General features: G+C 39.0%; 1 protein-coding gene across 1 annotated transcript in view; it reads left to right on the top strand.

Moving 5' to 3' along the window:
• ATP8B4 (ATPase phospholipid transporting 8B4 (putative)) overlaps positions 1 to 25,683 on the top strand; it is a 211,453-nt gene that overhangs the window by 122,872 nt on the left and 62,898 nt on the right. Inside the window, exons 11-13 of the mRNA XM_066592633.1 lie at positions 11,446 to 11,604; positions 12,440 to 12,528; positions 12,718 to 12,914. Of these exons, the coding sequence (XP_066448730.1) occupies positions 11,446 to 11,604; positions 12,440 to 12,528; positions 12,718 to 12,914 (445 nt within the window). The remainder of the gene's footprint in view (positions 1 to 11,445; positions 11,605 to 12,439; positions 12,529 to 12,717; positions 12,915 to 25,683) is intronic.

Raw genomic sequence — 25,683 nt, 5'->3', positions numbered from 1 at the left:
TGGTGGTCCTGCCCTAGAGTCAAACGACTATGGATTATGACGTACTCTTTAATCTATTCAGTAACGTTACATAACCTGCGCAAAAATCCATGGGAGGCGCTGCTGAACAAAAAAAATCGAGAATATACCCCCAAACTCCAGAAAATTAATTTCATTTATCTTCCTAGCTACAAAACAAAACTATCGCTCATTCCTGGCGTAAAGCTACTCTGGATTTTTCTGAAGTTAAACGCCGAATAAATTGGTATCTCATAAATGAAAAACTAACCTCGATAGCGGAGGATAAAAGGGATAAACTCCTCAGTATCTGGACTCCATGGATAAACTATACCTTTCCCACAGCGGGGTTGAGCCTATTAATCTAAATCCAGATTTCTGGGGCCTTCGCCCCTTGGGGTATCGGCCCTGAGAGAGAGAGAATCCACCCCCTTCCTACTCTTCCCTACACCGATCCTTTCCTTCCTACATGGTGAATTGGCCCTGGCCAGGCCATTGTTTACTCTTGAGCAATGTTTTCCCCAACAATAACAATGAAAATGCAAAGCAACTTTAACATCTGATTGTCATTTTTTTTTGTTAAAAGCTCATAACTTTATTGATAAAAGGCTGGTAGCCATTATACGGTAACATGATGAACAATCTACTGATAATACTGTTATCATTAAATGTACTATTGAAAATTCAATAAAAATAGTTAAAAAAAAAAAGAAAAGCATTATTTGTATAATGTACTGCAATAGTGAAGTACTGCTGTATATTCTACATGCAATCATACGATCATTACTTTTAATGATCATTGCTTGGGGACCACCAGCATGCTGAAAGACGACGATGAGCGACGGCATAACGAAAACTGCATAATGTCCGTGCAGTTACACACAACGATTATCGCTCAAATGACGGCTCTTGAGCGATAATCGTGTGTAAATGGGCCTTAAGGACTTTGCTTCAGCATTATTTACTTGAGACAGCTGGAGGCATTTTTAAAATTAACTATATGATAAAGCAAATTCATTTTGCAGTTGACTATACTATTTGAGGTTTCATCACTATCTGAGCCAACCTGCGAACCTCAAAGCCCACCGGAGAATTTCATGAAGCCATTATTTATCCCAAATCGATGTATACTGTGTAATGGCAGTTGCTTTAAACAAAACCAACTGCCCCAGTTTCTACCACAGTCTGTATATAAGTTGTAATGTAGGAAAATTCTTGTTTTTTCTGAAGGGCATCAAATAGAAAGGACTGTAAAATCAATACCATTAATGTCTGGTCCATTAAAATGTTGCAATTGAGACACTAGGTAATCAAGATAAGGCTTGGGGACCGCCAGCCACGACCCCTGCTTCTTTAGCATATGTAAAGTTTCAAGCTTTATACTTGCCAGGTCCTCTCCCCAAATGAGGTCCCTTAACATTGAGTTGATTTTATAGAAAAATCGCAGTGGAATCCAAATTAGTGTATTAATTAAGGAGCACATTCAAATCCTTTTAGCTAGGTGTGAGCAGCCTACCACCAATCAGGATAATTTATACTATATATCCATCTTGTGTTTAAATTTACAATTGGGGTTGCATGATTTAATTGCTCAGAATTTGTGAATTACCCAGGGTCAAAGGAAAGATTGGATATGTATTTAGATTTTTTGTGCAGGCAAATATTAGCGCTATGAATTCCAAGCTTTTATTTTGCTTGTATGTTTTCAATTGAATTTCACGCAATCTATTTTTAAGCCTTCCATAGATTAAATTGAATTTCACGCAATCTATTCTTAAACTTTCCATAGAATAAATTGAATTTTACACAATCTATTTTTAAACCTTCCATAGAATAAATGTAAACCTGCCAGAAAAAGCATGCAACAAGTAGAAGTTCAACAAAAAAGAGATTGCATGCCTAACAGTTTATCTGAATGTGGAATCCAGGCATTGTGAAATTTAGAGCCTGTCAAATTCTTTCACCATTTCAAATGCATCATCATTCCTCGTGAAGTTTGGAAAATATTCAGTCCAAAGCTTAAATAAAGTAAATAAATTAAAGGTCAAAAGAAATCCGCAAAAACCGGATTAAAAAAATATTCCTCAGTCATTAAATTTAAAGACAGATGGAAACGAGTCTTTGGTTGTTTTCCACGTCTATGTATGTTTTTTTTTTTGTTTTTACTTTTATTCCTACTTAATTTAAGCTAATGTAATAAAACTGTTATGCAGTTCATATAGTCATATGCTGTTTCTTAAACCAAAATGGACAAATGGATTTGGTTCAAGATAGATACATCTGTGAATGTCCAAAGAATCACTAATTTAATCTTAACCCCTTGAGGGCACAGCCGTTTTTACTTTTTTTTTTCTTCCCACTTTTAAAGAATCATAACCTTTTTTTTTATTTTTTAGACGTCCTACAAATAGCTGTATGAGTTTTCTTGCAGGTTGACTTCTTTTTTTCAGTAGAACCATGTAATATATACTGAAAAAAAAACATTTAAAAAGTGGCATGAAATGGAAAAAAAACATGCAATGCACCAATTTGGGGGGTATATTAATGACATGTCAGGTTTATTCTATAGGTGTGTATAATTATGGCATCACCACATTTGACAAAGAAAAAAGGACTTTGTCGTCATCTTCTGACCACCTTAACTTTTCCAATTTTCCATTGTTGGGCTATGTGAAGGTGTGTTTCTTGCAAGACGATCTGTATTTTATATTGGTACTGTTTGCGGTAAATATGATTGTTTGCATTTTATATAATTTATCCTTGGAGACGGGGTTACCAAAAGAGCGCAATTCTGGCATTGTGCATTTTCTTGTCAACTCGCGATCTCGATGCAAGAGGACTGTTTAGGTGACAAAAGGAACCATTCCCCTCCCTCAATCGGACTATTTAAATGCTGCTGTCAGAAGTAACAATGGTATCTAAATGGTTGACTGCTAGGATCAGATTTATCTCCGATCCCAGCCACTGTGGCTGGGCTTTAAATGCTAAAGATAGCCAACCTCTACCATGTATGGAGCAAGCTTGGCTTTTGAGCCTGCTCCATACAAACCACACAAATTCGCCATACATGTATTTCAAATGTTGCAAAGGGGTTATAAAGCACTTGTCATGGAATAATGGCATGAGGCCTAGCTGCATAGCTCTACAGCCATAGGCCCGCTGACTCCAACCCCACCATCCCTTTTTTCAGCTTTTTCTACTTTCATCCTTTTGCCCAGATAAGCTCTTTTTAAGTCCAGCTCCTAGTTCTGTACATGGGTGATGTTGGGCTTGATTGAAAAGCCTGTCTGGACATATAAAAGCAAATATGAAAAAGGAAGAAAAAAAGTTTGGAATGAGTCAGCAAGACTATGGCTGCAGAGCAGTGCAGCCAGCCACATTGACTTTATCCCATGATAGATCATTTTAGCAGGTTTTTCTAATTCATCTCTCGTATTGTTAAATAGTAATAGGGCTTTGTATTATAACATTTATTAACCTCTCTGTGAGAGAGAATGAGAGAGAGAACGAACACACAAACAAACAAAAAAAAAAAGCTTGGCAACCGGCAGGCCCCATACAAAAATGCTCGAGTCTCCCATTGCAGTCAATGGGGTTCGTTACTCGGGGTAGAGCTCTTGAATTTCACGAAAAGCTTGACTCGAATAACAAGGACCTGAGCATTTGGGTGCTCGCTCATCTCTAGTCGGTAAGCTTCAGAGGGATGGTGTTTTTTATTTCTTAGATAAATATTATATTGCAAAGCCCTCTTATTCTTCAAGAAGAGGAACAATAAAGTTATATTCTGGAAAACCCCCTTTAAAGCGGCCCTCTGGTCCTGGACAAAAAAAGATGACCACATTGCTCTATTTATTCAGGGACTTTTGAGGCCCATTTCTTTTGTCAGTCATTTAGTTATCCTCATCCTGTGGCTAGGGAATTACTTCATTTGGTGGAACAACCTCTTTAATCGTCTGCATTGTTTTCTAAATATTTACCTTAATTGTTTACCTCAGGATATACCATTAATGTCAACCAATGTCTACTTGATGAATCTAGTTGCATAATGATGAACTCTGGCCTTTTTGGTTTGGCTTGGCATACAGAACTTGGCCTGCTGATTTTAATCAATCTCCTCCTACTAAATAATGTTCTTATTAGTTGTAATGAGATGCAAAATTATGACATTCTTAAAGCATAGCAAGTAACTTTTATCAAGAATGTAAACAACTAGATTAATACATAACATATATCAGGTGGCACTAATGTCTCAGCTATTCCAAAATTGTGGACAACACAGATCTTGTTGTGGTTTAGTATTTTTGCTGTTGAGCTTATTGTTTATACTCATGTATAAATTCTTCTGTGTTCCTCCTTGTAGCTTTTGTACAAAATTACTTTATTTGTGACTCTCTTGTAACTTTCAATAAAACTACAGCATGAACCTGTGTACACCAATAGTGGCAATCTAGGCAAAAACACTATATGTCTCTATCATGTCCCACTTTTTCTGTGTGCTAGAATAAAGGATTATGTTTGAGTCCCACAATTCTTTTTTATGGGATTTTTGATTGAACTTTAATCTATCTCTTATGTCCCACCTGGAATTGCAAAAAAAAAATGTAAGTGAACCTTTGTGCCTGTATTTATGCATTGATTAATAACAATTAGACCAAATTTTACTACTAAAGTCATATCTTTGTCTAACTATAGACTAATGTATACCCATGTCTCGTGTTTTTGTAGCCTCTTCCAAATTCATGCATCTCAATTACACTTCTTCTGAAGTCTTATAAAAGTTATTTGCACCGAGGTATGGTTGGCACTAACCAGTCTTTCTTGAGAAGAACAGATTTGTTAGTAACAGGTGTTAGGGAATTCAATGTTCCGTCAATATGCTGTGAGGCTCCAAATCAGAGGTGGTTATGGCGGCCGCCGTGAGAAAGCTATGAAACACAGAGATCAGGCCTGTGTCTAGAAGCAATCTGAGTTTATTGTGTACATTGCCTTATTCTTATACAGAAAATAGGCGTATCAGTAGGCTAGCGTTACAGAGGTTGACCTGTTTTACTGGTACATAATTGTGTCTTCTCTATAAACAATGCTTTATTTGTTTGTATGTAGACATCGTGTCTGGTACCCTGATTATCATCACACTCTACATTTTAATCACATGCCCTACCTAGACAGCAGTCAAAAACAAAGCATTCCATACAACCTTTTGATCAGTGTAACGAGATAAACAAGCTCTTGGAGACATGATGGACATTTAAGATTACACCTCTACTTAATGTAATTAAGTACTAACCTAAATGTACAAGCATTTAGCAGAGCTTTTCATAGGACACAGAATAGAGTGTACAATTTAGGCCTACAGCCTCCGGAAACGTATATCAAAGATACATACATATATAAATTAATATGTTCATAACCCTCACACAGGCATCGTTGGCCATTATTAAATGGGCACACTTACAATCTCCTCTCCTCAACCCTTTCCTGACTGCATAACCTAAATATGTCATGCAATCAAGAAAGGTGTTTGGAGCAGGCTAGCAAGCAGAGTCCGCTCACTCTCAGCTATTGGCTCTTTCTGACAGTTGACAGCCACTATTACCAGAATTCGCTCTGACCATGGCAGTTAACTCTTTAAATGCCACGGTCAAACTTAACCATGCGTGTAAGCGGGAGGGGAGCGCCGCTGTACCATACCATTTTCGTAACCTCCTGTGATGGAATCGGGGGAGTGAGGGGCATCGGGCTAGCATGCCCATGGCAGGGTTTCATAGACAACATTCAAAATAACTATATAATGCAATACTGAAGTATTACAGAATATAGTGCTAATGATCACCAGTTCAAGTCCCCTGAGGGGACTAAATAAAGGTGTAGGAAAAAAAACTTAATCAAGCTTTTTCAACATTAAAAATTTTAAAGGTTTAAAACATTTATCTATGTTGGTATGTGTCTTATTTATACTCGCCCGCTCCGTGGATCCCACAGTGTTCCCCTCTGAAGTCCCGATGGCGCACAGAGGGGAACACAGAGTCCCATGCGCATGCTCTCCAATAGACTTTTATAGAAGAGCACATGCACTGGACTGTGATGAGTCAATTTTTTGTGCTGCATGCCTACTTCAGAAGGGAACACTGTTGGATCACGGGAGTGGGTGAGTATAAAAAATGCATCACCCGGCTCCCTGTCACGTCCCCTAACTGCATCATAACTACAGTGGATGCCTAAGCAATTTGGTCTCATCATGCTTTTTGTGATAAAGCCCATGTCTGTGTGTTCTGATTTTAACCCTTGCCTGTGTACTGACCTTCAGGTACCGCGCTTTAACCCAGTGCAGCTTCAGCAGACACACAACTGGGACTATCTGTTCGTGTAAGGGCCTCAGCAAAGCCAGCATCCCGCTTGGAAGGGTTAAGTGTGGAAACCAGAGTGCCTCAGGTGCTGCCACCTCAGTTAGCCCAAGGCAAACCAGTATGTGGAAGGGCTGATCTATGTCCACTTGTCTGACAGTTTACTTAGGCCATGGACTGTGGGAGTGAGTGAATATAAGTGGCGCTGGAAACGCCATACTGGATTCAGCCATGCGAGATTATGCCTTTCAAGATCAAGTAACACAAATTCTGCAGAGTGTCACAACCCGTCGGATGCATTGGAAAATGCTCAATCTGTATAAGCTGCTATTCATGTTGCTATACAAGTAACCACCCAGTTCACCAATCAATAAACAGCTCAGCTGACGGCTCACACTACATCTCTACCTTCTGCTGCTTCTTCTGTTCCTGCCATTGGGATTCAGTTACCATTACTGTCACTAGATGATGGAGACCCCAAGTTCTACCAAGGTTTTTTGAATCAAGCTAGATTAATTTTAAACTCCCAATATAATTTATTGTCTGGCGATCCCCTAGCCTGGACTACACCATGATGGGAACGCAAGGGTCCTGTGACTTCTGATCTAAAGACCTTTCTAGCCACATTTCGCACTGGCCATGTTTATTCTGCTGCGTCGCTTCTTTTGCATTTATGTAAAGGATCCATGATGGTCGGCCAGTATGCCATGTAGTTTCACACACTGGTCGCAGAATTAGAATGGAATGACCAGGCACTCCAGGCAGCATTCTACGAGCAGCTTTCTGGCAGAGTAAAAGAGGAGTTGGCTGGCAGAGATTTACCCTAATCCTTAGAGAATCTAATCTCTTTGGCCTCAAGAATTGATATCTGGTTCAGAGAATGCCTATGTGAAATCTCTTGTGAGAAAAAGAAAATTCATCTGGCTCCTAGTTTCTCCAAACCACTTCAGTCTTCTCCTTTTCTGTCTTCTGAGCAACCCAGGGAAATAAAAAGAACTAAGCTTTTGTCTGAGGAATGCCTGAGAAGAACAACGCAAAACCTATGTCTATTGTGGTGGTGATGGACATTTTTTTGAGATCATGCCCAATAAAGCCGGGAAACTTCAGCCACCTAGGGCCAGTGGGAGAGGCTACTTATGTGACACAGAGTCCTCTCCAAAGTTTCTGCTATCTGCATCTTTGACCTGTATTGACTCACAATACTTTACAGAAGCATAACTGGACTCCAGAGCTGAACTTCATACACTAGGCTTTAGTGGTCAAATGCAGGATTCCTTTGCTACCCTGTATGAATCCCCTTTCTGTGTTTTCCGTTGATGGGGAGCTCCTATATTATGTCATCAGGTGTGTCACTGATTCACTAGATCTGTAAATTGGAGTAATGCACAGAGAAAAATGTATTTGCTGGTTCTTCCCATAAACTCCAGTTCTTTTTGGACTTCCTTGGCTTCGTCTGCATTCTCCAGTCATTAACTGACATTCTGGGAAAATCCCGCATTGGAGCAACCGCTGTTATACCCATTGTCTGTGTGCTATTTCTCCAAGTCCTCAAGCCTCAAGTTCCTCCTGAGCTTCCAGGTCTACTTCAACCATGTTCTATGTTTGCAGATATTTTTAGCAAAGAAGAGGCCGAGACCCCCTCATTGCACAAACTGTTGTGTCTTCCTGAGACTCAAGCCATGCCTGAATATATCAAGGAGAATCTTGAGAGAGCTTTAACTTGAAAGCAGCCTTCTCTAGCTGGCGCAGGGCTTTTCTTCATAAAGGAAAAAGATAGTTTGTGTGACCATGCATTGATTACAGAGGTCTGAATGCTGTTACCATAAAGAATAAAATATCTATTACCTCTAATACCCAAACTGTTTGACAAAATACAAAAGGGGCTACCATTTATACCAAGCTTGATCTCCATAGGGCATACAATCTCATCCGAATATGTGAGGGTGATGAGTGAAAAACCACATTTAACACCAGAGATGGACGTTCTGAATATCTTGTCATGCCTTGTGGTTTGTGTTATGCCGCTGCTGTTTTTCAAGAATTCGTGAATGATGTGTTCCAAGACCTCCCATATTCCTGTATGATTCTTGATTTGGATGACATTTTGATATTTTTTTCGTAATTTTACCTCACACTGCAAGTATGTCAAAACAGTCTAACATTAAAATGGTCTTACAGCATTTACATCAGAACTGTTTTTCTACCAAGCTTGAGAAATGTCAACTTCCAGCAGTCTAGTTTACCCTATCATTTTAGCTCAAAGCCCTCAGCATGGACAAAGATAAATACTGTATGTTCTCAATTGGCCTAAACCTCAGATTCTGAAGGACATCCAGTGATTTCTAGGATTCGAAATTATTACGGGCATTCCACATTTCTTATCTTTGACTGCTCCATTATCTGCCATGATTTGTGATGTGAACCCTAAATATCAGGTATAAAAGGCTAAAACAAACTAAAACAAATGTTTGCCAGTGCTCCTATTCTTTATCATCCAGACACCTCGAAACCATTCTACCTGGAGGTTGATGCTTCCTCCCTGGGGGCAGGTGCCCTTTTATATAAAAAAAATTCCAAAGGGAAAAAAACATACATTGGTTTCTTTTCCAAACTGATTACCTCTTCTGAGAAAAATTACCCCATTAGTGAACGTGATATACTGGCAATCAAGCTTGCATAAGAAGAATGGAGGCCCCTATTGTAAGAATCTGCTCATTCATTCTACAGCTATACAGATTATAAGAATTTGACTACTATTCAGTTTGCTCAGTGTCTAAATCCTTTTGTAAAGCACAACAGATTATAGTTGTCTGCAGCATATCCCTCTCTGTAAATGGGGAATGCACTACCAACAATAATGAATGATTGTCCCCAACTAGTTTGAATTGGGCTGTGTAAAGGTCAAGCAATTGTGCACCAATCTCAATGATTGGTGCTCATCTAGCAGAGCAAATTTCTTCATGTAAAAGTTCTCTTAGTCAGTATATTGTTTTCTGTCAACTGGCTCATTAGGCATACTTTTTTTTATCATTCTTCTGGACCCATTATTGATTGTACCCTATAATGCTCAGTCTATATTAAATGTGTTTGTAATTTGCAAACCTGTTCAGTGGATCCACAAGCTTTTTTATTGTTCTGTTGTTGTTTCCCATGTAATGTTAATAACATTTGTATAGATGAACAAGGAGGGATACAAGAACTCAGAGTTTGTAAAAAGTGGTCTCAAAATGAACAGAATTGTCATTTGAACAGGGTAGTTTCCAGAATTGGGGTCTGTTCTCACTGTGTTTACAGTGTCTGTTTGTTTTGGCTTATGCCCTTGTAAAGATGGTAACGCATATGCTTTATTTAAAGGTTTTATTTATGCTTTTATAACAAAATACAAAACTACAGAAAAACAAGCATAGAAAGATCGGAAACCCCAAAGGTCAAATAATACAGAGGCACTGTACACTGGGATATAAGAATAAACCAAGCGGAGCCAATGCAGTTACCTAGGAGAACCTGTAGATTTCCAGTTCATAATTACCACTTTACAGGCACAAGAAAGTATAAATCTAGAAAAGAGCTTTTCATGCATGTTCGGTATTCTCTCATCCAAAATTCTTAACAGACATGCCTGCAGTGTACAAATTGCACTAGTAGAAAACTAAGGACATGACGAAAAGGGTTGATTTTAGGGCAGGACTCAACTTAGTGGAGGAAGGAACCACTATCTGCTTGACATCTGAAACAGATGTCTGATGAATGCCTAAGGCGTTTTAACTTTACAGGTGCGTGGTAAAGGATGTAGGAATTTTATCTGAATTAGAAGATCCCTAGCACTTACCACAGAGGAAACGGTATCTTCAACCTCTTCCTCAGACATCTGGAAAATCTACCTTCCATTTGTCATAAGCGTTACTAAAGAACCAAATAGTTTTGAGATGACAGTAAATTTCAGTAAATGGCTTACACAGGTTTGGAGTACTCAATAGACCCTCCAGTTCACCAGGAGAGAGGGAATGGGATAAAATACTAAATTGTAACTGCAGAGCATGGTGGAGTTGAAAATACTAGAAGAAAGCATTTTCCGGAACTCTGTAGATCGATAAGAGAAGGAAAAAGACTCTCATTGGGGTAAACTTGAGACAGGCATTTTATTCCCTTCAATGCCCAGAACACAGTCCCAGAGTGATCCAATAAGTGAGGTAAATAAGGGTTAGACCAGAGGGGTGTCCTGGGCAAGAAGCAACTCCCATACTTGCCCTCTACCTCCATTTCTTGAGCCCCTGGCAATGCCCATAAACAGTTCTGAAAGGCACCAATCTTAAACCTAGGGATTTATATCTCTAGAGCAAACTAGTCAGACTTTCTTATGATTCCATCAACACTCCTGTCAGTTCAGTAGACGTGTTACTTAGATCTATGCCTAGCCACTAGTGTGCATATATTAACTGAGATGCTAAAAAACACAAATACATATTTAGAGCAGCCAGACCTCCATACTGCCTGGACGCTCGAAGTGTTGAAACTAAACTGGGCGTTTTTTTTCCCTGCCAATAAAAAGAGGATGCCATCTAGCTTTCGACGCATATGCTAAATGTATCAATAGCGCCTCATTCACCTATTGGTTATCAAGACTGTCCTTTAGGTATCTATTGAACTGTTATATTGCTATATGTGGGTATACCTTTTTCTTTTCCATTGTATACAGTGGCACAGTTGTCTGCATTATTCCTTACTTTTTTAAATTGGATACTTCTATATGCCGTGCGGTATGTTTTTAACAAGGGGCTTAAAACAGTGGCTGATGCCTATAAAGTGGCATACATGGGGTATTCCAATGCAAACACATTGTAAATGGCCTTGATACTTGTTTATATGCGTGCTTCTGATGCAGCTTTAAGCACATACACTCAGGCAATTTATTTAATATTTTCTTGTATGTTACTTTTAGAACCATAAATTTTATTAAAGACATCAATAAGTATGTGGAATGAAAGTGGTTTACAGAACATGCATCTGATATAATTGCACATTAGTATATGATAGCGAAAGCATAATTCATTTACAGCTAAACAAATGAATATTCACAAGTTTTGTTTTTGGCTTTTTTTAACAGGAGAGGTCCTATGTGAACCCCCAAACAACAAGCTGGACAAGTTTAATGGAACACTCCTCTGGAAAGACTGCAAGTACTCGCTGAATAATAGCAAGATGCTTTTGAGGGGATGTGTTCTAAGAAATACTGAATGGTGCTTTGGCATGGTCATCTTTGCAGGTATCCAGTTCATTGATAAACACTTAAAAACATTTTTGAAATCTTTAGATGTAGGGCTAAGGAGACGTAGTTGCCATGCGAAACAACCATCGCGCATCTGTACTTTATCCCTTGCCCATTTTTTTAATATTTACCACTGTGCAATAATTTTTTTCCAAAAAAATCCATTGAGTGCCGATTCATTAGCTACTTAGACAGATGTTGAGAGATAGCTGTGTAGTATTGAGTGGGTGTAGTTATGCTACACAACCTCTAATAGAGGAGAAGGGAGGGTGATCTTAGCTTGTGCAAGTTCATGAAAGAAACCAGCTGATCAGAGGCTGGGAAGGCACCCAAGTCAGAAACTTCAATGTAAGAGAGCCTGCAAAACAATTTTGAGGCTTTATAAATGCATAGGAAGGAAAACCTAATCCAGTAAAAAGATAGGTTCATCTTTTGTTTTCCGTAGGCTCCTTCACACTAGCGAGAAAATCGTGCGAGATTTGTGCATTGCGAGACGCACAAATCTCACACAAACATGAAACCCATTCTTTTGAATGGGTTTATTCACACTAGTGATGTTTCCCGGCATGGCACTGTGTTGCGATTCGATGCAGGAAAATCATCGCAGCATGTCCATTCTGTTTGCGATATTGCTCATTGTTTTCAAGGTTTTCAGGACTGTGAGGGCGATATCTGTCAGTGAATCATGGCCCAATATCGCTCTCGCCAGTGTGCAGGAGCCCTTAACAAGATACATGTGTGTTGATTTTTCATGCATAAAGGTTTCCATAGGCTTTAATGTTGAATGCTTCCCCCTTTGAAAACTCAGACTAGACTTACTTTGTTTTTACAGGGCCAGATACTAAATTAATGCAGAACAGTGGGAAAACAAAGTTTAAAAGAACTAGCATCGATCGGTTAATGAACACTCTAGTTTTATGGGTAAGTTGATATGGGTTTTGTGTAATACATGTGTAAACTGAAACTGTTTTTATACATGTGTACATTATTTTAAAAAACCTAGCAAATGTGTAACACATAAAAACATGTTTTTGTTTCACGCTTTGAGTTTTTATGTTTAAAAGATTGTATCTGTGAATATCCACAATAATTTTGATTTCTGTATTCCAGATATTTGGCTTCCTGGTATGCATGGGAATCATTCTAGCTGTTGGAAACTCCATTTGGGAGCATCATGTAGGCAGTCGTTTTAGAGTCTACCTTCACTGGGACGAGCTGGTGGACAGTGCTGTGTTCTCAGGATTCCTCACATTTTGGTCTTACATTATCATTCTAAATACTGTAGTACCAATTTCTCTCTATGTAAGGTAAGCATAACAATGACACACCAGAGGAGTGTTCTATAAATTCTATGACTGTGATATGCATATTTTTTCTGTAACACCTAATTGGTACTTGTAGCCCACTCATAGACTTTGGGGGAATGTAAGTAGAGCCTTGCACCAGAGAAAAAAACTTGCACAGAAATTTTTTGACTCTTTGCTCTTTTACTAACACCCTCAGCAGTTTTCTAAAAAGTGAGTGGGACTTAGCAAAAGGTGTGTGGACATCCGCTTCCCAGATAATGAACTATAATTTGCACTAGAAACTGGTGGAAATTATAGCTCATAACTGGTATAGATTGACTTTCTGGCGCTCAGATGGCCAGAGATGTGCCAAATTTATTAAAAGGCATGCACCACTTAATAAATTTGGCATATTTCTTTCATGCTCTCCAGCTCACTTTGGATCAAGACAGCGCATAAAACACTAGCCTGAGTAAATCCCCCCCCCCCTCCCATTGTTTCTATTTAGCATATAAAATTTCAGCCTCAAAAAGTAATGGCTGCCAGCATAAATTCAAGAAGCAGGACTTCATTTCATACTGTATTTGCATCAATTTTAGTTTTAATCCATAGTGTTGTCTTTTCTGTAACCCTCTCTTAATCAGACCCCCCCTCACCTATATTGAGATGAAGCTTCATAATAAAATTAGCTTTCTGAGTTTCTTTTGTTAGAAATAACCATTTTCATTGAATTGTGTCAATGATTTTGTTTCCTTCCTGCTTCATTCAACAGCCAGCAGGTAAGCAGTAGGGGCAGCATTGTCACTCCTGCACCTGAACACCCAGGCTTGGCATACCTCATGTAATAGTCATTGTAGTTTTGTCCCTCTGCCACCATACAATTCACCCATTATCTCTTGTTTGGTTGTTTTTCCCCCCATAATCCTCTGCACATTTTTACCTTTCTGTAGAGTAGTTCTATAGATATGACACTCAAGTTTATAGTATGTCTGTATGTGTCTACATCTGTTTGTGCACCTGCACCACAAGGGTTGTATCGCAACAACAAATTACAATTCATATTTTAGAAATTAGAAATCTAAATATCTAGTTTATTCATCACTTTATTCACAATGTGTAATGTGTAGTTTTGTCAATTCTCTTGAACGCTTGTTACAGCTCTAAGTAAAGTTTCACGTTTTCAATACTTCTTTACCATAATCATCCTTACTATTTTCTGTTTGCATTGTAAGGTAGCATTAGGTAGGTTCATGTGGTAGTAAAAAATTAGAATATCTTTTTTTTTAACCAAAGCAAGTAAAACATCAGCCAGATATGACCAAATCTAGTGATACACATGTGAGATTATATATCATCAGTACAGACAATTCTCTGTCCATTAAAGAAAGAAAGACATTAGTAATAGTTACCCTCATCTTTCACAGTAAAGTTCAGTTAAAAATGCACACCAGATCTGTGGTAAATTTGCGTCTCTTTAGTGCTCCAATTTCAGCGTGAATCCATCCCAAAGTCTGTGGAGGTGCATATTTTTTTTCTGCACTCGAAAGTGGTTTGGCACTTCTGCACATAGATGCCATGTCAAACCCGTGTTGAGAAATCCCCATGCAGATTTGGCCAATGAAATTGTCTAGATCTGCTGGCAAATCTGCAGGCATACAATGTTTTTGAGGCAGAATCAGTGCAGAATAAGCTAACGTGGATTCTGTCCATGTGGGCATACCCTAAGCCTCCCATCAAGCCAATATCTACCCCGTTTTTTTTTTGTTTTTTGTTGTTTTTTTTTGCACTTGAGAAACAAAAAATTTCCATTGAAAAAGAGGTATGTGCCTCCAAATGGCCTCACAGAGGATGCCAGGTCTTACTTATACTTGATTTTGTTTATTCTCAAACCATGCATGACCGTCGGCCTTCTCTAGTCTCTCCAAAGTGTAGAGATGCATGATCTGGTGGCACCAGATGTTTGAGAACGGAATTCTTATAGCGATTGAATGGGATCTCTCTGTGATGCAGATGTAAAAACTCTAGTCCCAAAGTTACAGCAGCACCAGTCAGTTGATCCATAACCGCCCTTCGAAAGGGCATGGTAGGGACTAAAGCGTTTTCTCAGAATTTAAGTTCCATCAATACTCATATTGTTATTGGACTATGCTAATACCAGTCCATCACTCAAGCAAGATCTACTGCTTCCTACTAAGATATGCAGCCTGGAAGTCCTATATTGCTAGCTTCTGTAAATGTCTAGTGGTTCTTCCTTTCCATATAAACTTATGTCTTATTGCAGCTAGGGATTGAAAGAAAGTAACAAGGATTTTGTTTGGTATTGTCATATGTGGCATATTCATAGAAACACATTCATGTTCAATGTTACGCACCATCCTAACCAAGAAATAGTGCAATTTATCCAAATCTTAAGTTTCCTTTCATCAAAGCTACAGTGTTTTCCTGATTATAAGACCTACCCCAATAATAAACCCTACCCAAATTTTCAGGGGGTGTGGAGGGGTGTTGAAATATAAGCTCTCCCGAGAATAAGCCCTAGCTGCACTACATGAACAAAAGCTAAAAACAATACTCACCTAGTAGACAGCGTTCGGGTCCCTCATGCTGGGCTGCGGTGCTGCAGGCTTCCATGTAGTCCTGAACGCCAACAGAGCATTTCTTCCTGGTTGTTATCAGAGTTAAGTTACACTTTAATACATCTGTAGCTTTCTATAAAGTGGATAGCAGATTCAGTGAATGGCTGTGATTGGTTAATCGAGCGCCGGCTCTGATTGACTGACGCGGTGTTTGCTACACCAGTCAGAGCAGTCGCTTGCTGGAGGTGGGCTATTCATACCCTGCTACCAGGAAGAAATGCTCTGTCGGCATTCAGAGGTACATGGAATCCTGCCTGCAGCAGCGACGGAAACCAGCGCGAGGGACCCGAACACCATCTACTAGGTGAGTACTATAAGACACTGTGCCTCTTTTGGGACAAAAAAATAATATAGGACAGTGTCTTATTTTGGGGGAAACACAGTTGTAGCATTAATAAGTTGTTAATATATGTCTGCCAGATCTGCTATCCACTTTATAGCAAGGTACAGGTAGATGTAGCAAAGTATAACTTAACTCTGATAACTTGCTGCAACAAGTTAACTTAACACAACAAAAACTATTGCAAAGCTATTGAAACGGCAAATAAACTGTGGCACAGAACTTTTTCTTAATATAGGTAGGTATCACATTAAACTTTGCTACATATGTATTTCAAGGTTTTAACTGACCATAAGAAAGAAAAAAAGATTCAAATAGGGTCTTCAGTCAGGAAACCGATATATTCATAGCCGTTGATTTTTATATATTAATATATTAATCTTAAAGACCGACAGAGAGAGAAAAGTATCAGAAAGAAGACAGTAAATTTGGCAGTGTCACTGCTGGAATGCTACCTGGTAAATGCCTCAGGCTATTTGGATACTGAAAATATCTGAAATGGATTGTTTATTTCTGAGAAAAGGTTCCAAGGTCAGTACAAATGTTATCTATCGGGATACACCCTTGTCATGTCCCACTTCATTATAAATCGAAAAAAGATAAGGACAATATCCTCTTATCCTCACTCATAAATTAGGCAAAAGTAGAGGGCCAAAATCCAAAAAAAGCATTTTCAGGGCCCAAACCCAGGTGTTGCAAGATCGTCTTTTAGGCATCTGTAGATGATATCATCATTGATAATAATCTTATAATAATTTATATTGTTCCAACATATTCCGCAGCGCTTACAAGACAGGGAGAACAGAAACAAAACCAGGAAACAGGGGTGCAGGGCCTGCTTCAACGAGCTTACATACTACAAATAACAGGGTGATACAGAAGGTAAAGGGGCTGGAGTTTATGCTGCATAAACGATGGACTATGAGATGATGACTCATCATTTAGTGTAAATAGCAGCTGTTCAGTATTAAACGGCCGCTATGTTATGTCAATGGAGAGGGGTGGGCGAGTGAGAAAAGAGAAATCTCCTGCAGCCTCCCCGCCCCCCTGCTGGCCGCTCTGTGAGCGAGCCAGCACTACTAGCTCTTTTTTTGAATGATAATCATCCATTATAATCGTTCCATATAAGAGCATCTTAATAAGTTTTCATGTCTTCCCTTTTGAAAAGTAAATGGACAGTGTTGATGCATGCACACTCAATTCGTATGGGATATTCTGGATGCACAATTCTTGAGATTGTAGGGATCCCATTGGTGAGACCCCCAATGATCAGACTTTCATCCCCCGTCTTGAGGATCTGGCATACATGTCCTTAGTATAGTGGGAGAACTCTCTTTTAATGTACAAATTAAGCAATGATATCAAACGATAACTGGAATATTGAAGCAGAACTTTGTCCTTCTTACCAATCACTGTTATACATGCTCTCGGAGGGTGACATATGGTACCTGGTGTACCCTTGGAATAGTGTTTTCTGCTTCAGTAACATGTGGAATCTAAGTATTTGATGTTATGTGACATTTCCTATTTGATACTTGAAATCCTTTGAAGCACCATGTCTCATCAGGATCCTTCTGGTTTAATATAAGAGACCATCATATCTTTTGTCGGCCTTTCTGGCCCCTATCTGTGGTACAGATACAACATTTAAGTTGAAACATGGAGTTCCCACAGAGCATTAGTGGAGGAATTCTGCTAGGTAGGAATAAATCCAGAAGGGCATGCTTTTTTCTGTTTATTATACAATGGTTTCCTCTGTCCAAAAACATGCTACAAAATTGGCTGTATTGTGTGTCTAAGGCCACTCTTACACACACCGTCAGCAAAATGCAACAATTTTAATTGCGCTGATTTTACCGCCATTTTCTGACTCTGGTTACTGCGTCCAACAATGGTTTTTAACGCACCCCATTATTGTGATGGATGATGAGATGCTTTAAATAGCACAAAAACACGCAAAATAAAGCAGACAAAAATTCTAACGCCGTGATCGAGAAAAGTCAATGGGAGCATTATACCGTTATTACCTTGGCATTCAAAACATCACGGTAATTGCGTTAAAAAGCGTATGTGTGAGTGGCCTTACACGTGCACTTGTGAAAATGCTGCATTTACTGTGTTTTCAGCTGAGATGACATGCATTTTTGACAGTTTGACTGCGTTTTCAGCACTGTTATAAACGCAGCCAAGCAAGCTAATAATGCCAGAAGTGAGCCAACCCACAAGAAACACCCCTGAAACAGTCAGATGAGCGCAGAGGGGCCATTTAAGTGAGCTTAGTTTAGTGCTAGCTGTGGTCGTGAGAGGATGTCTTTCAGGACGACGTGCTGCTGGCCCAGGTTGTGGCCGATTCCAGTGAACTTCTTTGTCCGATGCTGGAGGAAGAGCCCAAAAGGAAGAAGCAGAATATCTGGGTTCATTCTCTGGTGTCAGAGTGAGACCATAAAGCCACTCGCACATGCGTTTTTTATCATTATTACTGCCACGTTCTAGAGCCGCGATTTTCAAGCACTATCTGCTCTGTTTTGCTGCGTTTAGTGCACCTCATCACCCATCACAATGATGGGGCGCACGAAAACTGTCTGTCGGAGGCAGTAACCTGCGTCTGAAAATAGCAATAGGATCGCAGCAAAACACAGTGTTAAACGCTGAAAAAAACGCATGTGTGAGAGTGGCCTAAGCACATGTCCGAATTTGCATTGTGGAATCCGAAGTGGGCGCCCGCCTCTGGATTCTAAAGCAAATGCTGCCCATAGCATGCTATGGAAAAGCGGGTTTTTCCTGTATACAAGCAGAAATAAATTGCAATTTCCGCTTGCGTAGGAAAAATCCCAGCATGCTCTATTTCAGTGCAGATTCCACACAGACGGCTTCCATTGAAGTCGATGGAAGCCGACTGACCCGCATCTTTCACAATGACATTGCAGAAAGGTTGCATGTACCCGCGTCCTGCATCCAGAATCCAAGCCAGTCGTGTGCAGCTGGCCTAAGATAAAAACCTAATGACAACCACCCTAGACTGATGATAATGGGATTCATTTTTCTGTGTAGTTATGCAGAATATGTTGAATCTTTCTACTCACTGGGCTTAGACTGCCTGTTCACGGCTAGCGATATTCCACCGCGGGGAAGGAGGGGGGAGCACTGACAGGTCTCCGTGATGAGCCCATCTAATAGATAGGCTCGTTGTGGATAATCGCGGAAAATCGCAGTATGCCACGATTTCAATCCTATGGGCGGAGAATCGTTATGATTCTCTGGTCATCGGGCTGCGCTGTCATGCAAGGTCCGTGGGCGATTTATCACCGCAGATCTCGCAATGAAAACTCTCCCTTGGACAGGCAGCCCAACTGTTCTGATTTTTCAGTGTTCTGCCTAAATCACACAGCTGTAAAAGCAATTCAAATATTAGTATAAACCAAAGGTGATGTTCTAAGTCAATAGTTCCTTGTACTATGTGTCACCCATGTTTTACATGTCAACAAGGTAGAGCAAATGTATATTAGTAAACTATTGCTCTACTCACTTTCCCAGCAAGAGCCTCCTTTTTTAGCATGCACATAATTTGTTGCATCTTATAATAAACAGACTTCTTTTGTGTATAAATTATGTTTTTACAAGGCCAAGTCAAATACTTTCATGTCACAGACTACAATGTCGAGCTAAATTCATACTGAGCAGAGTTTACAACATTTTAAGTGTGCTGCAGTGTCTTCAGCTCTGCATATCATGTCTACACATGGTATTTTCTCATATATATTTCGCTTTTTACAACATCTGAAAGGGGTGGGTAAATGCGCTATTGTCCAGCAAGAGAATCCTTACACACTTCCAAGACACAACACTTTCTTGCTTTCAATTATTTTTTATCATCTGAGTCCAGCTATTTTTTAACCGGCTTTTATAGTTAATTGGCTGTATTATTTTACACTAGCAGTATCTCCAAAACACTTTTAGCTTTTGGCACCCTCACAGAATACTAACATGCAGGAATATGATGTGGAAAAATACTACAAAGATTACATCCCTTTCTCTATATTTAGATGTGAGATTTTTTCTTATTAGCCAAAAAAAAAACTTTATAATGGGCCAGAAAAGGGGAGAAACACAAAAAATATATAGAACCCTAACAACAATAATTTTCGTAATTTATCCCTTATAACTACGTTATAGCTGCTGTTTCCCTATAAAAATCTACCCCTGTAAGGCTGGTGTCACACAAATGCAAGCGCATATACGTGCATACTTGTGTAGTGTATTTCTGCACGCATGTGCGTGTTTTACTGCACTTTTTGCATCCGCAAATTGTCTGCATTTGCGCAGCCAAAAAAGCATGCAGCCAAGTTTCCATTCATTGAAATTGGCAATTAGTTTAATTAATATGTGCTATTTTTGTGCGCAGATATGCCTGTGTGAGACTGGCCTTAGGCCTCATGTCCACGGGGAAATTCAGCTGTGGATGTGCCGCGAAACCGGAAGGCTTCCATAGGCTTCAATAGAAGCCGCAGGAGCCGTCCGTGCGGGAAACCCGCACTTAAATGGAGCATGCTGCGCGTGTTTTCGCACATGCAATCCGCGCCTCAGGGAAAAATGACACCTGCAGGTATTTAATTACCTGCGGATGTCCAATGCATCCCTATGTGGCGTGGATCACGCGTGCGGGTGATCCGCTGCGGATATTTCACCGTGGACATGAGGCCTTAGTGTTGTTTCTTACAAAGGATAATAATTATGTATTCTATAATAAATATATGTGTACATTAGTAGAAAGTCCGTCCCAGGATGACGAATGCAATCAGACATATATAATGCAAAGGCCTCAGCTATTTTGAATACACAAAATACTCAAGGAAAACTAATTTGGAGGTCCCTTTGGGTATTCCCCAATGGCCAACTTTTGTAGACACTGGAGGAATTTTTCTAAAGCCTCCGCAGGTTTTTCTTTTAGTCTAAGTGCATTTAACTAAAATATTTGTCATTAAACAACATCTCAATGAAGTTTGTTGTACAGAGTGGGCCATGGAGAATTAGCTCTTATGAAAGCTAAAAGAAAATCTTTTGTTGTTCATAGCAACCAATCACAGCACAGCTTGCATTTTACCCCAGCAGTATAAGAAATGAAAGTTGCATTCTGATTGGTTGCTATGGGCAAGAAAAACAGATTTTCTTTTAGACAGCTTTCATAAGAGTATAGTGTCTACCTACATTTCCATGGCCCACCGTATAGATGCTATGGTGAAGATGAGTGAGTGTGTGAAGCATAGTGTGAAGTTACATAATGCATACACATTCTCCTACCATACTTTATTGCACTTTAGGCATGTGCCCCGCTTGATCCACACTCCAGCTATACCCCTGTATAAACTACTTAAAAAAATGTGAGGTGAAATGGAAAAAAGGTAGACTTATGCCATTAATTTTTTGGCTGCGTTCTTACATGTTCACTATGCTGTAAAACTAACCTGTTAACCATATTCTGCATATCAGTACAATTACAAATTAGTCCTTTTTTATAAAATAAAATTAACATTTCAAAAATTTTCCTTTTGCCACTATATTCTGAGACCCATAGTTTTTTTTGTATATTTTACCGTCAATGAAGCTGCAGGAGTCTTGTTTTTTGTGGAGCAAACTGAAATTTTAATTGGTTCTGTTTCGGGTTACCTACAGCTTTTCAATCACTTTTTATTTCATTTTTATGGCATTCACTGATAGCAGTTATGATACTTTAATAGTACAAACGTTACAGCAATACCAGTTATGTTTTTTTGTATTGCTTATTTTTTCTAGCTAATAAAATGGAAGTGGGGTGTTTTTTGAACTTTTAATCTTTTTGTTTTAGATTTTTGAACATTTTGTAGAACTTTTTTTTTAAACATTTTTTCTTTTCAAGTCCCACAAGGGGACTTCACCGTGCAATTCCTTCTATAATACGCTATCATGGATCAGGTTGTAATAGGAGTACTAAGACGGCAGACCTAGGGGCCTTCATGGTGTCTGACTATGGAGATTTAGGAAAGAGACGATGGGGAACAGTTTGAGCCCCCTCTCTTTAACTGCTTAGCTCCTATGGTGTCTGTAGACTGCAGAAATCTAAAAAGTTAAGCAGCCATGATCAGAATCATTTCCAATACCGACCATTGCTAGTGGGTGTCAGCCATATAAAAACAACTAGCAAGCACTGCGTATAGAGTTGGCTCAGCACCACTCCCTTGCGACTTTTGCCATACATATACAACAAATGTCGGAAAGGATTCTTGTGGGGTAAAGCGGTTGTGCCTTCACTTGTATGGGACTGAGCTGCAGTACCTGGCACAGTGGCTACAGAATATAGCTGGATCTGGTAAACAATCGACAGGCCGCATTACGTAGACTACTAGAGCCTTTCAGTGTGGCTGCCAGTCTCATATTCATGGCCTATAATCCTTTAATTGCTGCCTTTCAATCATCTGTTAAACCAAAATAACTTGGAAATGGTGCACAGATCATGAAGATTCACAGACAGTAAATCAAGTAAGCAGTATCATCATGCGTTGCATTGCATCTCCACTTGCTGTAATATTCACAGCAACACTGTTAGGGGAAAATTGTCGCTATGGTAAGACATCCCTTGTGAAGATCACCGAGACACAGAGGTTTGTATGTAACAAACTCTGATTGTAGCATTTAGAAAGACCATAGGAAAAATAAACCTGCATTTACTGTATGTTAGCCTGTCATGCCACCTACCCGTAGAGTTGAGTAACTGAGTTGTTGTAAGAAGCCTACTTGTGTTCTTTTTAACCTAAATTTTACATTTATGGTAAAGTTTACGACCATGTGCAATTCTGAATATCACAATGTAACCAAAGGTAGTTGATGAAGTCTTTCATTTTTAAGTGTGTCATGGTTGGTACTCAGGTCACACCAATAGTACCAAATAGTCTTCCAGCCTTCCATTATTCATCATCTGAACACTATTTTTCTTTTGATTGGCACAATATGGGGATAGGGTAGCATATTGACATTGCCATGGAAAGCCAGAATATCTTGCCCATCTCTGGATTAATGCATGCATTTTTATTTTCTTAATCTGCGTGTTTCACCAATTATTGTTCATCATTGTACATCTCACACTAGCATCAATTCTGCATTTGTTTCATGGTACTGGAAAATTTAGATGAACAATAATATTGTGATTTAGAAACAAAATTGAGACCAATACTTAAAGGGCCACTGTGGTGATTCTTTTTCATTTATTTTGTAACTATTTCCCCAGTACTGTATATATAAGTTGTCTAGTATTACCTTGGTTAGTTATTTATTTCTATCTGAAACTCCTGGCCCCTCTTTCCTTAGGTGGGTCATGTGACCTCAGTTCTGACCAGCTCAGATTTACTTGGGTTTGTGTAATCTCACATTAGTCAGTTTCTCAATCAGCATAACACCTGTGTGATATTACATGGAGTGTACCACATATGCTCTTCAGAGGGGGAAGAACACTCCTATCCGTTACTGATAATGATCACACAGATATAGTAGAGGAGATTATAGCTCATCCTTCTGCCTGCATATTGTGTTCTGTAGCCTATTTAGGTGAATATAGAATGTAGTGGCAGTGTTTTCTTTGTAGCAGAAATGGTACTGTCTCTAGCTGCTCATATAATGCTGTGCTGATGCATTTTGATCAGAAATCTCAGCATCAAAATGGTGCCTGATAAGCATCATACAGAAGGCTGCACCACATGGAAATGACTGCAGTATACAGAAAAAGTACACAATCAAAAAGCAGACAGCACCCAAGGGATCACAATATCAAAGGGAAAGAGGTGTTAAAACTTATCAGGATTATAGATGATAACCTAAGGAAAGGGATCATCATAATACCATGGATCCCAATGCACCATGAAAACAAAGAAGATCCACAGTTTCCCATCCACTTTAAACATCCTCGTCAGAAGGGCGCTAGTTCTTCCCTCAAATTGTAGCAGTCTTGGGCCAGGATGGAACGAACAACAAAACAACCAGCGCTCAGTAGTCTGGAATCAATGTAACTTAATTGCGTACAGTGGTAAGTAAAGCACATACTTCAAAGAGAGTGTGCACTGCCCATATTAACACACCCACTCAATCCAAATCTGTCATATGGAAGAGGAAATTCAAAGTAGAATAGACTTCATAGTGTACAAATATGGTCCAACATGGTTCGAAGGCTACACTCCCCTCTTTTCTCCCGGTCACTGAAACACATACTTGCCACAAATGATAACAGAGTGGAATTTATAGTATTTGCTGTTATAGTTTTATGTTGAGTGTGCTTTATAAAAGAGGGGAGAGTAGCCTCTGAAACAGTAGCTGAGCTAGATAACAGGAGGTGTGCAGCAAGCAGAGGTATAGTCACTATCCGCGTATAGATAATGAAAAGCAGAACTAGTCACAAGTCTTTTTAAAAACGCAGAGATATCCTTTATTCCATATTCTAGAACACATAAAGTGGAGGAAGGCAACGGCCGTTTCACGTCTACCTAAGCTTCCCTAAGCCTTACACCAGGTGTCTACATCATGGCATTTGTTAAATACACACGGCCAATTAACACATTGGAGACTGTACGTCGTTGTTTATATATATTTTTATGTGTGTGTGTGTGTGTGTGTGTGTGTGTGTTAAAAAAAAAATCGACATTGAAACCATTTTAAAAACACGTGTAATTCATACTTATCATTTAAGCCTAGGGCTCCAAGGACATTTGTCATCATAATCTATTTTGCCTCTTTTTTTAGGCAATAATCTATATGTATCTCTGCCATTTTTATGATGTTCCACATATTCAAGACCAGCAAATTGTAATAAATCAACCATTACCTTTGTGTTCACACCTCATATGTTCAAATAAATGTCTAGAGCCTACACCTGTTTGAATTAATTGCATATGCTCTGTGATTCTTTTATATAGGCACATTATAGAGTATTTTTTACAACTAACGAACTGTTTAACACAGACTATTTCATTTCCCAACTTTATATTTTCAGTTGTGCATTTGAAGTTCCCGAGTGGAGCAGATTTTTCTTACTAAGTTTTATTTTCTTCATTTTATCTGCTCTATGCCACCTTATCTTTTCCTAAACGAAACACACTTTTTTTTCCCCAGAAAAACCTAGATCCTTCTGATAGCAACTTTAAATACAGACATTGTGCTTTATTGTTTTTTTTGTGCATTTATTTTACACAAAGTTGAGAAGTGCAATAGTCTGTGTCAAACAGTTCATTAATTATAAAACTAACTTTGTCTGATTTTTCATTACCAACTCTTCGGTCTACCTTCCGAATTTACTACGACAATTTCATACATACTCAACACTTTCTAATTTCAAGAATAATCTTACTAAATCTGAGAAATTAAATAGCTTGTTATCAGCTAATGTTCAAACCACTCTCACCAACTTCTTCCGTTCCCACTGGTCTTCTCAGTCGATTAAATACCTAGGGATACATCTTCCCCAAGATCCTCAGAACACATTCCATTTAAATTTCCCTCCGCTTTGTTACTTATCCAAGAGGATTGCTCCAAATGGCTGAAAGGTACTTTCCCATGCTTTGGACGCTGTGCAACTTTTATGTTCAAAAAGCTTTTATTGAACTTTCATATGTAAATTACTTTCCGAATTTGAAAATAGGACATTAAATATTGAACTGTTTGCAAATATAGAGACATTATCCACAGACATAACATTGCTAGATTTGATGTCTTCTTCCATGCCTTCCATGCATGTATATAAAAAAAAGAAATAAACATTTCAACATTATTCTGTGTCTCGCCTAATGACTTCCCATCT

Source organism: Eleutherodactylus coqui, chromosome 2 (assembly GCF_035609145.1).
Source record: "Eleutherodactylus coqui strain aEleCoq1 chromosome 2, aEleCoq1.hap1, whole genome shotgun sequence".
In the NCBI taxonomy this organism is placed as follows: Eukaryota; Metazoa; Chordata; class Amphibia; order Anura; family Eleutherodactylidae; genus Eleutherodactylus; species Eleutherodactylus coqui.
This window is presented reverse-complemented; position numbering and strand designations above follow the sequence as displayed.